We start from the raw sequence: 17,075 nt of genomic DNA, 5'->3' as shown, positions 1-17,075 counted from the left end.
CAGTTCAGAATTTGTAATGCCCAAGTTGATTGCCAGCGTATTGATTGAACTGTTGGGCTAACACTGGGGAGACAAGATTCAATTCCACCCAAGCCATAAAAACTCAATGGATGACTTTCAACCAGCTCTTTGCTCAATCTATCTTACAGGTTGTTGTGGTTAGGTAATGAAGGGAAGTTCCGGCATAAGGGTCTTGGAAGAAAAATGAATATAAATCTAGCAAATTTCAGTCAAGTGGTTAAACTGATGCATTAAAATACAATATTATTTCTGATATTTCTCATTTAGTAGGCCATTTAGTTTTATGGACAAAAATGATGTAGAATCAATTGCTTAATGAAGGGAGAGCTTCAATGAATATTTTCTCCATGTCTCAATTTTAAATGGCTGTGAATACAGTAATGTTTTGCCAGTTAATTTGTTGCTATAGTAAGTTGTAATGTTTCCTAGATGTAATTAAGCGTGCCAATAAAAACATTTTTTTTAAAAACATGCTTTTATTATGTCTTTGTTCCATACTAACTACATATTCAATATTCATCAAACACTAAAAAGGGGGTACAAATATCACCATTACTCAAGAAAAGATTGAGACAGTGTCTTCTAGTCTTCAGAAAGTAAGAAAGCAATCATTAATCCATTGGTGTCTAAATTGTGTTCAATTCTGATCCCACTGGAGGATGTCTCCTAGACAGATGTGGGGGAAGAAGAGAAGAAAAAATAACTTGTGGCATTCACAAATAATATTTATATGCAGTTTTACAGAAAATTAATGTGGAGGCTTCTGTTTAGATTCAGCAGGCTGAATTACCCTTCAGTTACGGACAAATAATTGGTTATAATTCAGTTTATTGCCTCATTCTTTATTGTTCTTTTATGTAACCCACCAATTTTCTGTGTCCAAAGTGCATAATCTTCTTTTCATCCCTATCTTTTAGCTCCTATTTTTATCAGACCCTAAAATTCTCCTGTTCCACCATATTTCCACCTGTTATGGTTCTCTGTTTTCCTTTTAAGGTGAAGTGTTAGATTTTAACTTTGGCTGGCATTCACTGATCTTGCTTTGTGTAGCAGCTACAGCCAAAACTATTTGCACAATGTGTATGTAAATGAATGTGGATTGTTTGCAGAATGATAGTCTGGCAGTCATATGCCAGAAAATGTGCATCAACTGCTGTACTTCTCAAACACATGGACTAGTTCTTGGAAAAATGTAGAATACCGGTAGTATCATTAATACTGCAGAGCATGGGTGTCCAACCTTAACAACTGTGGACTTCAACTCCCAGAATTACCTACTACTCAGCCATGCTGACTAGGGAATTCTGGGAGTTGAAGTCCATAAGTCTTAAAGTTGCCAAGGCTGGACAACCCTGGTATAGAGTCTCCATACAAGGAACTACAAATACAGTGAGAAAAAGTTGCAATTGGCTCACAAGCTGTTATTTTGGCCTATAATAGCATGTTTCTGTGCAGTTAATAAGGCACAAACAGTTACAATGCAATAACAAAAAAGGGAGTGCTCTTGTCTCCCCTGTTCTTACTACTATCTGGTGAGCATCAAGCAGTTCAGTGACTGTCATAGTTTTCTCTCCATCCTTTTTTGAGAAAGTTAAGTCAACCTATCTGCCTTTACAGCTTTTCTCCATTGAAATCCATCATGCATTTTATGAAGTTGAGGATAACAACCCCCAATTACCCTCAAGATAAATCACTGCTGCAAAAGGTCTCATTTCTGAGATACTTCCATACTTTCAGAGATTAGAATTGAAGGGATGGCCATATAGTGGCAATTTCCAGCAACATTTTCGTAGTTCTTACAATGCCTTGACTTTGCCTATAGTGAAATGTAAATTGATTCTGCTTGACAGCACTAGGCAATGATACCAACTTAACTTTCTTTTTTGAAAAGTTAGAAGTTCAACATACCCAATGTAGAAGAAAAGCCTTTCATAGAGTAACTCTTGTAAGGTGAGGAAATTGCAACCATGTGGTTTATAAATGTTCCATGGAAATTAAGATCTATTTGCCTTTAGGTTGAAACAGACTTGTAAGCCTCTTTCTCCCTTTTTTGTTCATTTTATTATGCCATCTTTGTCTTATCAAAAAAAAGGAAGGCATTTATATTCATTTAAAAAGGCATTTCTACCAACACGGAAGACTAAAGGGATCAAGGTTACCTTGCTACTTCATGTCTTCTGATGCTGGGAAGTGATCCTTATTTTTACTTTGGTGTAGGACTTTAATAGTCCCCTCAGCCTGCGTCTCTCCCACCATATTTGTGGCATGACACTGGTAAACACCCTCGTCTTCTTTTGTCAGTGGATTAATCTAGAGGGAAAAACAAGCACACACAACATATTCTCTCTGGGGGTATTTCCCCCTCCCCTCCTATAATTGCAGTGCGATTGTCTTTGCATACCTACAGTCCCTTTTTATATTGTTTTCAACAGAATCAGGGACTGAAAAACCTCTTTCTGATAGCACTATTTAGTGAATGTTTGGGTATAGCAGTTCCTCTGCTTTTTAAGAATAATTCTTGTGAACTCTCCTTGTATGCCAGGTATAAATACTATTTTGATCAGTCCAGAACAGACTTGATAATTTCCTGGCAATCAATTGGGAAAAACAACCTTGTCTACTGTCCCAAAGGTGCTTTTTTCAAGAGGCAACTGTACTTTCTGGTTTTTCTTTGAAGACGTTTCGCTTCTCATCCAAGAAGCTTCTTCAGGTTAAGAAACTTCTTGGATAAGAAGCGAAACGTCTTCAAAGAAAAACCAAAAAGTACAGTTGCCTCTTGAAAAAAGCACCTCTGGGACAACCATGACCTGGGTGACTGAGAATCTCCATAAACCTTGTCTACTGTATTGTTTATTATTTCAAGGTATACCGCTCCTATAGAATTAGTAGTAAATATTACATGTATAAAATCCAATAAAATCAGCTGCAACCATCAAAAGTAAAGGCTGAAAAAGGTAGGATCATGATGATAGGAATAAAATGGGATGATGCTTCCATCAAAAGAAAAAAGGAAACAAAGAAAATGAAATAAAGAAAAGAAACCATATTGGAGGGGCTGCTAGATTGATAACAAACCCCACCTTCCCCCTCACTCCCTGCTTCCCCACCCACCCATCTTTTATTTTAATCACTCTATCCTTGCTTTCCCCCCCATTGTTTATTATATTGTTCCTTTACTTTCCTACTGTTACGTTTACACTTTTCATTTCTTCATTTTTGTTGTTGTAAGCTGCCTAGAGTAGCCCCACGGTGAGATAGGTGGTGAATAAATTTGACAAATAAATAAATTTGGCTTTTATACCACAAATCACTGGGTTTAATCACACTCACTGATGACATACAATCCTGATGGACCATTCACTAAAGAAATGAGATTCTACACATTAAAATCGTTCCATGTCCCAGTAGCTGTTCCATTACAAATTGCCCCTTCTGACATACTTACCAAAACCCAACCTGTGCTCTCATGCTTAGAAGGACCACCTCGAACCTGAACAGCCATGTTAACTCTGTCTCCAGGCAATTCTTCTAAGAGCCTAACTCCCTTTGGGGACTCAGTGACCTGTGGGATTTAACCAAGACAGTATATTGGAAAGCGATTCATTGTGTTGTGTCTGCGTCCCCTGAGCCGGGCCTGCTGCCAGAAAGTGACTTGGACAGTGAGGGGGAAGGGCCGTCAGGACTTACCTCGGGAGAACCGGCTTCCCTGGCTCAGCTCCAGGAGCCAGAAGCAGGCCAGGTGGAGGAGATAACGAGGCCTCCATCCCCTGACTCTTTCCCCCCCCAGGCCACGCCTGCAGACCCAGCTGACGGCAATCAGGCTTGGTTGAACCCTAGGTTTCGTAGGCAGGAGAGGAGGGAACAACAGAAGCAAGGGTGGGGCAGGCCCAGGAAGTGCTGAGTCATGGAGCCACACTCCACAGGATATAAAAGGCAGCGAGAGCTGCTGTGTCTCTTTGTAACAGGCAAATCCACTGATTAAGAGCTGAAGTTTGTTTCTGGGTGACTCATCAGCGTTGTGGAAGATAACGTCTTGGCAGACGCTGGCTATTCTGCTGCCAGAGCTGATAGTGCCGGCTAATTAAGCCATCACTCGGACGGAGGCGAGGGAGGACAGAACACATTGGCTTAAAATTATGTATGTGGTTTTTTTTAAACATTTGTGTTTAACATTTTTTATTTTAAAAAATCCTGAGGCCTTGTTTAATGGAGACTATTTTGCAGCTCAGAGTTGAAATGAAAGGTGCTCTCTGACCTTAGTTATTTTCTTGCTTTGTTTAATATTACGCCTCATCATAATCTTACGTCCCAATACCCTAAGACACTTTATCTATCTGTCTTGTCTGTCTGTCTGTCTGTCTGTCAACAAGCACAAAACATATTCTCTCTGGGGGTATTTCCCCCTCCCCTCCTATAATTGCAGTGTGATTGTCTTTGCATACCTTCAATCCCTTTTTATATTGTTTTCAACGGAATCAGGGACTGAAAAACCTCTTTCTGATAGCACCATTTAGTGAATGTTTGGGTACAGCAGTTCCTCTGCTTTTTAAGAATGATAATTCTTGTGAACTCTCCTTGTATGCCAGGTATAAATACTATTTTGATCAGTCCAGAACAGACTTGATAATTTCCTGGCAATCAATTGGGAAAAATAACCTTGTCTACTGTCCCAAAGGTGCTTTTTTCAAGAGGCAACTGTACTTTCTGGTTTTTCTTTGAAGACGTTTCGCTTCTCATCCAAGAAGCTTCTTCAGGTTAAGAAACTTCTTGGATAAGAAGCGAAACGTCTTCAAAGAAAAACCAAAAAGTACAGTTGCCTCTTGAAAAAAGCACCTCTGGGACAACCATGACCTGGGTGACTGAGAATCTCCATAAACCTTGTCTACTGTATTGTTTATTATTTCAAGATATACCGCTCCTATAGAATTAGTAGTAAATATTACATGTATAAAATCCAATAAAATCAGCTGCAACCATCAAAAGTAAAGGCTGAAAAAGGTAGGATCATGATGATAGGAATAAATGGGATGATGCTTCCATCAAAAGAAAAAAGGAAACAAAGAAAATGAAATAAAGAAAAGAAACCATATTGGAGGGGCTGCTAGATTGATAACAAACCCCACCTTCCCCCTCACTCCCTGCTTCCCCACCCACCCATCTTTTATTTTAATCACTCTATCCTTGCTTTCCCCCCCATTGTTTATTATATTGTTCCTTTACTTTCCTACTGTTACGTTTACACTTTTCATTTCTTCATTTTTGTTGTTGTAAGCTGCCTAGAGTAGCCCCACGGTGAGATAGGTGGTGAATAAATTTGACAAATAAATAAATTTGGCTTTTATACCACAAATCACTGGGTTTAATCACACTCACTGATGACATACAATCCTGATGGACCATTCACTAAAGAAATGAGATTCTACACATTAAAATCGTTCCATGTCCCAGTAGCTGTTCCATTACAAATTGCCCCTTCTGACATACTTACCAAAACCCAACCTGTGCTCTCATGCTTAGAAGGACCACCTCGAACCTGAACAGCCATGTTAACTCTGTCTCCAGGCAATTCTTCTAAGAGCCTAACTCCCTTTGGGGACTCAGTGACCTGTGGGATTTAACCAAGACAGTATATTGGAAAGCGATTCATTGTGTTGTGTCTGCGTCCCCTGAGCCGGGCCTGCTGCCAGAAAGTGACTTGGACAGTGAGGGGGAAGGGCCGTCAGGACTTACCTCGGGAGAACCGGCTTCCCTGGCTCAGCTCCAGGAGCCAGAAGCAGGCCAGGTGGAGGAGATAACGAGGCCTCCGTCCCCTGACTCTTTCCCCCCCCAGGCCACGCCTGCAGACCCAGCTGACGGCAATCAGGCTTGGTTGAACCCTAGGTTTCGTAGGCAGGAGAGGAGGGAACAACAGAAGCAAGGGTGGGGCAGGCCCAGGAAGTGCTGAGTCATGGAGCCACACTCCACAGGATATAAAAGGCAGCGAGAGCTGCTGTGTCTCTTTGTAACAGGCAAATCCACTGATTAAGAGCTGAAGTTTGTTTCTGGGTGACTCATCAGCGTTGTGGAAGATAACGGAGGCTCTTGGCAGACGCTGGCTATTCTGCTGCCAGAGCTGATAGTGCCGGCTAATTAAGCCATCACTCGGACGGAGGCGAGGGAGGACAGAACACATTGGCTTAAAATTATGTATGTGGTTTTTTTTAAACATTTGTGTTTAACATTTTTTATTTTAAAAAATCCTGAGGCCTTGTTTAATGGAGAGTATTTTGCAGCTCAGAGTTGAAATGAAAGGTGCTCTCTGACCTTAGTTATTTTCTTGCTTTGTTTAATATTACGCCTCATCATAATCTTACGTCCCAATACCCTAAGACACTTTATCTATCTGTCTTGTCTGTCTGTCTGTCTGTCTGTCAACAAGCACAAGGAAACAAGTAACTGTATAGACATAGACATATGAAAAAAGTTGGCACAAATAAAAGGATATAAACAGGCAAAACATAGCCATAAACACATAGAATAATTACATATAAATGGGGACAGTAGGATAGGGATGGTAAGCACGCTGGTGCGCTTATGCACGTCCCCTTAGGGACCCCTTAAGAAACATGAAAGGTCCACGATATTTGCTATAGCTGTCATACTCCTTTTCCTAGCCTACCATTACTCAAGACTCCCCTTTCCTGGGATATTCATAGGCTTAATCATCTAATGTATGATGAACAGTTGGGAGGCCCCTGGACCATTTTTGGCATCCTCAGAGTTTCTTCTGGTATCGGCTGCCAAAAATCAAGACCATCACGAGAAAGGAAACACAAGGAATTTGTTGTGCAAGTCCTAAAATAGACACAATGCAAAGATTTATTTAAAAATAATAGAGAATCCTTGCCATACACACCTTGTATCATTATCTCACCCACTGCAATCCTTCAGCCAGCCACAAAATGGTACTGACTGCTGATCCAACAAAAAGTGTAAGAATCTACCTGTCTCTTCTAACATAATATAGTCAAGAATAAACAGAGCTCACTGAACTTAAAATATATTTTATCTTCAGGATCTCAATGCTTTTGTCAGCTCAAACTAATTAAGGGTAAAGAAAAACTTAATACATCCAATTAAAGAGCTACTCTGCACTCCTGCAGGATTTTAATGGAACCTTTAAGATCCATTCTATGAATACCTCTATATCCTGTAAATTGATCTTTTTTTTGGGTTCTAGAAGATCCAGAATCAACTGAATATAGATCACAACCTATTCCCATAAGTAAGATACTGCTTGAGTCAGAAGTATGCCTGGCATGGATGTAGCTGCCTGATTCAGCCCACTGGCATTTAGAAGGACCCTTAACCTACTTTCTTCCAAGTGATGATTGGTGTTGGAACTGCTTTCACCTCACAGGACAGATAGACCTGGGCTCCAGTTACATTGTGAATCCTTTTCGGTGGCACAACTATAGCAGGAGCTGTAAGAAACAGAGATATATATAGCATTTTAGAACTACAGGTAGTCCTCAACTTACAACAGTTCATTTAGTGACCGTTCAAAGTTACAACGGCACTGAAAAAAGTGACTTATGACCATTTTTCACCTTTGCAGCATCCCCGTGATCATGTGATCAAAATTCAGATGCTTGGCAACTGGTTCGTATTTATGACGGTTGCTGGGTCCCAAGGTCATGTGATTGCCTTTTGCGACCTTCTCACAAAGCAAAGTCAATGGGGAAGCCAGGCTCATTTAACGAACGCCTTACTAATCAACTGCAGTGATTCACTTAACAACTGAGGCAAGAAAAGTCGTAAAATGGGACAAAACTCACTTCACAAACGTCTCATTTAACAACAGAAATCTGGGGCTCAATTGTGGTCATAAGCTGAAGGTACCTACACTGTGCCCCTATTTGGAAAGAGATACATTTGAAATTTATTTATTTATTTATTTATTTATTTATTTATTTATTTATTTATTTATTTATCTATCTATCACATTTATATACCGCCCTATCTCCCGAGGGACTCAGGGCGGTTCACAGGCAAGTAAAAGACATATAAATACACACTAAAACCACATTTAAAAAACTTATTCTACAAAGCCGAATTAAAAAGCAATATAAATAATAAAAACCCATTTAAAACCAATATAAATTTAAAAACTAATCCAGTCCTGCGCAAATGAATAAGTGTGTTTTAAGCTCGCGACGGAAGGTTCGGAGGTCCGGAAGTTGAGTCCTGGGGGAAGTTCGTTCCAGAGGGTGGGAGCCCCCACAGGGAAGGCCCTTCCCCTGGGTGTCGCCAGACGGCACTGCCTAGCTGACGGCACCCTGAGGAGTCCCTCTCTGTGAGAGCGCACGGGTCGGTGAGAGGTATTTGGTAGCAGTAGGCGGTCCCGTAAATAGCCCGGCCCTATGCCATGGAGCGTTTTAAAGATTATCACCAGCACCTTGAAGCGCACCCGGAAGGCCACAGGTAGCCAGTGCAGTCTGCGCAGGATAGGTGTCACACGGGAGCCACGAGGGGCTCCCTCTATCACCCGTGCAGCCGCATTCTGGACTAACTGAAGCCTCCGGATGCCCCTCAAGGGGAGCCCCATGTAGAGAGCATTGCAGTAATCCAGACGAGACGTCACGAGGGCGTGAGTGACCGTGCATAAGGCATCCCAGTCTAGAAAGGGGCGCAACTGGCGCACCAGGCGAACCTGGTGGAAAGCTCTCCTGGAGACAGCCGCCAAATCTTCAAAAGACAGCCGTTCATCCAGGAGGACGCCTAAGTTGCGCACCCTCTCCATCGGGGCCAAGACTTGCCCCCAACAGTCAGCCGTGGACTCAGCTGACTGTACCGGGATGCCGGCATCCACAGCTACTCTGTCTTGGAGGGATTGAGCTTGAGCCTGTTTCTCCCCATCCAGATCCGTACGGCTTCCAAACACCGGGACAGCACTTCGATAGCTTCGTTGGGGTGGCCCGGTGTGGAAAAGTACAGCTGGGTGTCATCAGCGTACAGCTGGTACCTCACACCGAAGCCACTGATGATCTCACCCAGCGGCTTCATATAGATGTTGAACAGAAGGGGCGAGAGAATCGACCCCTGCGGCACCCCACAAGTGAGGCGCCTCGGGGCCGACCTCTGCCCCCCTGTCAACACCGAAAGTTACACTTTTTAGCTTTGTGAGTTTTTCACGGAATAGAGATAATAAAAATACCGTAGTTCCTTTAGTGGAAGGTTGTCAGTTTAATTCTTTGCACTAATATCACTACTTTAAAATAAAGTGCCTTAAAGTTATATTTCATTTGTTAGCATGGAAATATAATGCTTAATGATTCATGAAGAACAATCCGGAGCCCTGTAAAGAATTTGGATTCTTGAGTGGCATATAAATTACTACTATATATCTTTTTCATTGTCTCTTCTTCTGAGGTAATTGTAGAGATGCATCAGGACACAAAGACAATTTAAGGGGAAAAAAAGCTGCAGTTGTCCAGGATGTGGTGCTGTTGCTCTTTAATGGAATTCAATGGTGCTTCTTCATGAAGACTTTCTTAGCTACTCAAGAGTCCTTCTTGTGCAAGAAAATTTCAGGGTCTGAAAAAAATCAGGCTCTTAAAAAATGTGAATGAAAGATGAACATGATTACAGATGTACAAAGCAAGAATCCCAGAAGCACCCGATCTGCACCATTAGGCAACATTTGAGTTTTAGAGAATTGAATTATGCTCTGATCTGATCTGATCCCGTTAAGAAAAAAAATCTTTGAAATGGAACATTCAGTCTTCCAGTGAAACAGTTCACACTCCATTAAATGTAGAAACAGACAATCTGGGATTTTCAGATGTTGCTGAATTCAACTCCCAAGAGCTCTAAACAGTATAGCTAATGCTGGGACTTCTGGGAATTGTAGTTAAACAACTTCCAAATTCCTAATACTAAATCATGATTCCAAGAAGGTAAGATGGAACTTACTTATTAAGGTTTCTAATAGCTTAAATGGTTTGTAAAAAAATATCTTAAAAACATTATTTAATATTTTAAAATACATAGTTTTAAATAATGTTAGTTTTGATAAAGATTTAAGAGAACAATGCTTCTGATGCATCCATCCATATCTAATCTAATCTAATCTAATCTAATCTAATCTAATCTAATCTAATCTAATCTAATCTAATCTAATCTAATCTAATCCAATCTATCAATGTTTGCATGTTACTAAGTATTATCTTAGCAAAAACGTAATTCTAAATCACTATAATGAACAGGCTTAATAATTTTAAAACTATAAAAACACACATTCCTCATTCAACCATGTTCTATTTGACTAGGTGACTTTTGGGCCAGTGAATGTTTTTGAATCTACTATTGAAATAATTAAATGCAAGAAAAGAAGACTCCCAGATATTCTGCTATGCACCCCCAAAGAAAAAATAGAACGGAATGAACAGCTGTTTTACAGTACTTCTTAATTCTATGCACGCAAAGGATTTTTAATAATTTTAATATCAGGATTTTTCAACAGTATCTTCTGAAGGCTGGGTGGGGTGGGGGAGTTCCAGAGCCAACATATGCATGGTTTTCTATATTGGAAAGAATCATAACTTAATAAACCTTTGTTTATTCTTAAGTTTCTTTTGGTTCTGGGACACCCAGGACCAGTTGTCTACAACTGTTCTTTACATCTTATTTGTTAGAAGTGAAAATGGAATAAATATACATCCAGGGAGTAGTGACTGCTCTTTCAAACTAGCAAGGCAACTCAAAGGTTCACGTGTCTTAATCTTTCTATAGTTCCCCTTTTGATTTCACGCAGAGTTCTCTCTTAGCAGTATCTATGGCAACACTTCAGAATGATGGCAAGCCTTCTGGGATGGAGGGAGGAGGCTTGTAAAATTAAGCCAATTTCCTTTCAGTTTCCCCAACACACAAGGAATATGCAGACAGCCTGGATTCCCTTGCCATTAGCACTACTTCCCTTGCAGATGGTAATTATCGCGCTGGGGGGGGTGGGGGGAAGGAGAGAGACTTCTGGATCAGCCTCTGAAAACACAATACAAAATCCCCCTCTCTATTAGGCTTGGCTGTTTGGAACTGACATAGCAAGATGTGTTCCACACCTGGCATGCTGGGAGAATCCCAAACAGAAGATGCCTGCAGCTAAAGCAACAGGGAAGACAAGAATGAGTGGCTGGCACCTGTCTCTTGTCACAATGTTCTTTGAAAACGATGGGAAAGTGAGGGAGCGAAAGGCCATCTGTTAGAACTCCCATCTGTAATACCTCAAATGAGAAATTAATGTTTGTAGTAATTTTATTTAACTGTGTCTGTAAAAAAAGGTGAAATTTCCTTTAGATGCCAGCATTAAAGGTAGCCGTTTAGTTATTGCCTCGTTTAGCAGTTACAATGATGATGGAAAAGTAACTTGGCAACCAAACTTCGCATTTGTAACTTTCACAAGTCTATAAAGCAAAGGAAAATGGAAATAAGACCATGAAATGGTGATGTTTCACTTAGCAACTTATATGCTTAACAACCAAGTTGCTGGTCCCAGTTGTGATCATTAAACAAGGAGTACCTATATAGCTGCTGAGATAAGGATTTTGGTGATGAGGAGTAGCAGCAGATTAATAGTAGATCTTATTCTTTATAGCTGTTGGCTGTAACTTTGCAGTTCTTCCATATGTATTAGATTTTCCAAAGTTAATGGACAGCACTGTTAGAATAGAATAGAATAGAATAGAATTTTTATTGGCCAAGTGTGATTGGACACACAAGGAATTTGTCTTGGTGCATATGCTCTCAGTGTACATAAAAGAAAAGATACGTTCATCAAGGTACAACATTTACAACACAATTGATGATCAATATATCAATATAAATCATAAGGATTGCCAGCAACAAGTTATAGTCATACAGTCATAAGTGGAAGGAGATTGGTGATGGGAGCTATGAAACGATTAATAGTAGTGCAGATTCAGTAAATAGTCTGACAGTGTTGAGGGAATTATTTGTTTAGCAGAGTGATGGCCTTCGGGAAAAACTGTTCTTGTGTCTAGTTGTTCTGGTGTGCAGTGCTCTATAGCGTCGTTTTGAGGGTAGGAGTTGAAACAGTTTATGTCCAGGATGCGAGGGATCTGCAAATATTTTCACGGCCCTCTTCTTGATTCGTGCAGTATACAGGTCCTCAATGGAAGGCAAGTTGGTAGCAATTATTTTTCTGCAGTTCTAATTATCCTCTGAAGTCTGTGTTTTCTTGTTGGGTTGCAGAACCGAACCAGACAGTTATAGAGGTGCAAATGACAGACTCAATAATTCCTCTGTAGAATTGGATCAGCAGCTCCTTGGGCAGTTTGAGCTTACTGAGTTGGCGCAGAAAGAACATTCTTTGTTGTCCTTTTTAATGATGTTTTGATGTTAGCTGTCCATTTGAGATCTTGCGATATGATAGAACCCAGAAATTTGAAGGTTTCTACTGTTGATACTGTGTTGTCAAGTATTGTGAGAGGTGGAAGTATGGAAGGGTTTTTCCTAAAGTCTACCACCATTTCTACGGTTTTGAGTGTGTTCAGTTCCAGATTGTTTTGGTTGCACCACAAGGCTAGTCGTTCGACCTCTCGTCTATATGCGGATTCGTCATTGTCTCGAATGAGACCAATCACTGTTGTGTCATCTGCGAACTTCAGTAGCTTAACAAATGGATCATTGGAGATGCAGTCATTGGTATACAGAGAGAAGAGAAGTGGGGAGAGCACACAGCCTTGGGGCGCCCCTGTGCTAATTGTACAGGTATTCGATGTGATCTTGCTTAGCTTCACCTGCTGCTTCCTGTTTGTTAGGAAGCTTGTGATCCACTTACAAGTCTGTTCCGGTACCTGTAGCTGGTTTAGCTTAGTTAGAAGAATGTCTGGAATGATGGTATTGAATGCTGAACTAAAGTCTACAAAAAGGACCCTTGCATAGGTCTTTGGAGACTCAAGATGTTGTAGGATGTAGTGCAGAGCCATATTAACAGCATCATCTGTTGATCTATTTGCTCGGTATAAACACATTAAGTCCCCCGCCAATGCCCTTTGATGGGCAAAAAATGAAAACATATACACTAGATTGCCAAGGAATAAAATCCAAATGGTCTGCAATAGTATGACATTCAACAATAGATTTATAAACCTCATTATCTAGAATCAGGTAAGAAATGGGACATCGATACTGGAGTATAAAGATTCAGAAACATTTTTCTCTTAATAGAATAATGGAGTAACAGAGTTGCAAGGGACCTTGGAGGTCTTCTAGTCCAACCCCCTGTTCAAGCAGGAAACCCTATACCATTTCAGACAAAAGGCTGTCTCATCGTTTCTTAAAAACTGCCAGTGATGTAACATCCACAATTTCTGGAGTCAAGTCATTCTACTGATTAAGTCTGTCAGGAAATTTCTCCTTATTTCTAGGTTGGTTCTCTTCTTGATTAGTTTCCATCCATTGCTTCTTGTTCTGCTTTCAGGTGCTTTGGAGAATAGCTTGATTCCCTCTTCTCTTGTTTTATAGCCTTGAGAAATCATGTATCCTCCAGTTACATATCAGGAATTCTTTGTGACACATAAAATTGATTTCCATCTGCATGGTTGTAGAGCACAATAAAAATCAACACTATTAGGATCAGCAATATCGTTTTTGAATCTTTTAGGCTGTAGGAAATTACAAATATATACCATGATACAATCAGCTTTTAAGATGTCATAAAACTTGCTACATTTGCTTTGGCAGACTTAATACTACTTCCTTCTAAACCAGTGTTTCTCAACCTTGGCAACGTCATTTAAGACGTGTGAATTTTAGCTCCTACAATTCCCCAGCCAGCTATGCTAAATTTGAGAAATACTGTTCTAGACAGATGAACAATGACATCTTAGACAGGAGATGAAAAAAGATGAGATAAAAAGCAGAATCTGTTCCTGTTCATTAATATTACTGTGTATTTCTTATGTGAAGAATTTGGAGAGGGGCATACTCTTTTTAAACAAAGGGCAGTAGACATTTATCAAGAATGTAAAAGAAAAAATGTTGAAAAAAGCATTGCTGCTTTTGCTTCAGTGAGATTATTTTATGGTTTTCTATAGTAAAGTGATTTTTTCTGTTCATTGTTTTAAGTATTACATGTACTCTCCCTCCATCAAAAAAGAACAGAAAGGGTAGCTGTTTCAAAATATTGAAACACTGGGATTTCATGTAAAAAATTTCTATTTTCAATTATTTTTTCAAGGACACAGAGAGAAGAGAAGTGGGAGAGCACACAGCCTTGGGGCCCCTGTGCTAATTGTACAGGTATTTGATGTGATCTTGCTTAGCTTCACCTGCTGCTTCCTGTTTGTTAGGAAGCTTGTGATCCACTTACAAGTCTGTTCCGGTACCTGTAGCTGGTTTAGCTTAGTTAGAAGAATGTCTGGAATGATGGTATTGAATGCTGAACTAAAGTCTACAAAAAGGACCCTTGCATAGGTCTTTGGAGACTCAAGATGTTGTAGGATGTAGTGCAGAGCCATATTAACAGCATCATCTGTTGATCTATTTGCTCGGTATAAACACATTAAGTCCCCCGCCAATGCCCTTTGATGGGCAAAAAATGAAAACATATACACTAGATTGCCAAGGAATAAAATCCAAATGGTCTGCAATAGTATGACATTCAACAATAGATTTATAAACCTCATTATCTAGAATCAGGTAAGAAATGGGACATGGATACTGGAGTATAAAGATTCAGAAACATTTTTCTCTTAATAGAATAATGGAGTAACAGAGTTGCAAGGGACCTTGGAGGTCTTCTAGTCCAACCCCCTGTTCAAGCAGGAAACCCTATACCATTTCAGACAAAAGGCTGTCTCATCGTTTCTTAAAAACTGCCAGTGATGTAACATCCACAATTTCTGGAGTCAAGTCATTCCACTGATTAAGTCTGTCAGGAAATTTCTCCTTATTTCTAGGTTGGTTCTCTTCTTGATTAGTTTCCATCCATTGCTTCTTGTTCTGCTTTCAGGTGCTTTGGAGAATAGCTTGATTCCCTCTTCTCTTGTTTTATAGCCTTGAGAAATCATGTATCCTCCAGTTATATATCAGGAATTCTTTGTGACACATAAAATTGATTTCCATCTGCATGGTTGTAGAGCACAATAAAAATCAGCACTATTAGGATCAGCAATATCGTTTTTGAATCTTTTAGGCTGTAGGAAATTACAAATATATACCATGATACAATCAGCTTTTAAGATGTCATAAAACTTGCTACATTTGCTTTGGCAGACTTAATACTACTTCCTTCTAAACCAGTGTTTCTCAACCTTGGCAACTTCATTTAAGACGTGTGAATTTTAGCTCCTACAATTCCCCAGCCAGCTATGCTAAATTTGAGAAATACTGTTCTAGACAGATGAACAATGACATCTTAGACAGGAGATGAAAAAAGATGAGACAAAAACCAGAATCTGTTCCTGTCATTAATATTACTGTGTATTTCTTATGTGAAGAATTTGGAGAGGGGCATACTCTTTTTAAACAAAGGGCAGTAGACATTTATCAAGAATGTAAAAGAAAAAATGTTGAAAAAAGCATTGCTGCTTTTGCTTCAGTGAGATTATTTTATGGTTTTCTATAGTAAAGTGATTTTTTCTGTTCATTGTTTTAAGTATTACATGTACTCTCCCTCCATCAAAAAAGAACAGAAAGGGTAGCTGTTTCAAAATATTGAAACACTGGGATTTCATGTAAAAAATTTCTATTTTCAATTATTTTTTCAAGGACACACAGACAACAGTAAAGTTTTCTTACAGCTTTGGTATAAGATTTTATCTTTTTAATTAAGAATAACTAAAAAGAATTAATAAACCGCTTTTGTCTTATTTATTTATTTATTTATTTAATTAAGCTTTTATACCGCCCTTCTCCCGAAGGACTCAGGGCGGTGTACAGCCTACATTAAAACAATTTATATACACACTAAAATAACAATTAAAAAACTTATTCAATAAAAGGCCGAAATTAAAACCGTCCAATTGACCATATAAAATACCCAATACAATTACAATTAAAAAATTTAAAATTTAAAATTTAGAATTTAAAAATCAGGCCAGTCCCGCTTGGATAAATAAATAAGTTTTCAGTTCCCGCGAAGGTCCAAGGTCAGGCAATTGGCGAAACCGGGGAAGTTCGTTCCAGAGTAGGTGCTCCCACAGAGAAGGCCCTTCCCCTGGGGGCCGCCAGCCAGCACTGCTTGGCGGACGGCACCCTGAGAAGACCCTCTCTGTGAGAGCGCACGGGTCGGTGGGAGGCATGTGGTAACAGCAGGCGGTCCCGTAAGTACCCGGGCCCTAAGCCATGGAGCGCTTTGAAGGTGGTAACCAAAACCTTGAAGCGCACCCGGAAGACCACAGGTAGCCAGTGCAGACTGCGCAGGAGTGGTGTTACCCGGGAGCAATGTGGTACTCCCTCAATCACCCGCGCAGCTGCATTCTGGACTAGCTAAAGTCTCCGAGTGCACTTCAGGGGTAGCCCCATGTAGAGAGCATTGCAATAATCCAGACGAGAAGTGACGAGAGCATGAGTGACCGCGCATAAGGCATCCCGGTCAAGAAAGGGGCGCAACTGGCGGACCAGGCGAACCTGGTAAAAAGCTCTCCTGGAGACGGCCGCCAAGTGATCTTCAAACGACAGCCGTCCATCCAGGAGAACGCCCAAGTTGCGCACCCTTTCCGCTAGCCAGTGACTGCTTCAACAGTCAGCCGCGGTTGCAACTGACTATACCGGGATGCCGGCATCCACAGCCACTCTGTCTTGGATGGGTTGAGTCTGAGTCTGTTTCTCCCCATCCAGACCCGTACGGCCTCCAGGCAACGGAACAGCACTTCGACAGCTTCGCTGGGGTGGCCTGGTGTGGAAAAGTACAGCTGGGTATCATCAGCGTACAGGTGATAACTCACCCCAAAGCCACTGATGACCTCGCCCAACGGCTTCATTTAGATGTTGAACAGGAGAGGTGAGAGAATCGACCCCTGAGGCACCCCACAAGTGAGGCGCCTCGTGGC

General features: G+C 40.5%; 1 protein-coding gene across 1 annotated transcript in view; it reads right to left on the bottom strand.

The window, feature by feature from the left end:
* Positions 1-309: 309 nt before the first annotated feature.
* IGFBPL1 (insulin like growth factor binding protein like 1) overlaps positions 310-17,075 on the bottom strand; it is a 63,958-nt gene continuing 47,192 nt past the window's right edge. The window contains exons 2-5 of the mRNA XM_058169856.1: positions 7,375-7,484; positions 5,510-5,626; positions 2,181-2,331; positions 310-687 (exon numbers count right to left, since the gene is read on the bottom strand). Coding sequence (XP_058025839.1) covers positions 2,185-2,331; positions 5,510-5,626; positions 7,375-7,484 — 374 coding nt within the window. The 3' untranslated portion in view covers positions 310-687; positions 2,181-2,184. The remainder of the gene's footprint in view (positions 688-2,180; positions 2,332-5,509; positions 5,627-7,374; positions 7,485-17,075) is intronic.

Source organism: Ahaetulla prasina, chromosome 2 (genome assembly GCF_028640845.1).
Source record: "Ahaetulla prasina isolate Xishuangbanna chromosome 2, ASM2864084v1, whole genome shotgun sequence".
NCBI classification, from domain to species: domain Eukaryota; kingdom Metazoa; phylum Chordata; class Lepidosauria; order Squamata; family Colubridae; genus Ahaetulla; species Ahaetulla prasina.
Note: the sequence above shows the minus strand (reverse complement) of the source record. Positions and strands in the feature narration are given on the sequence as shown.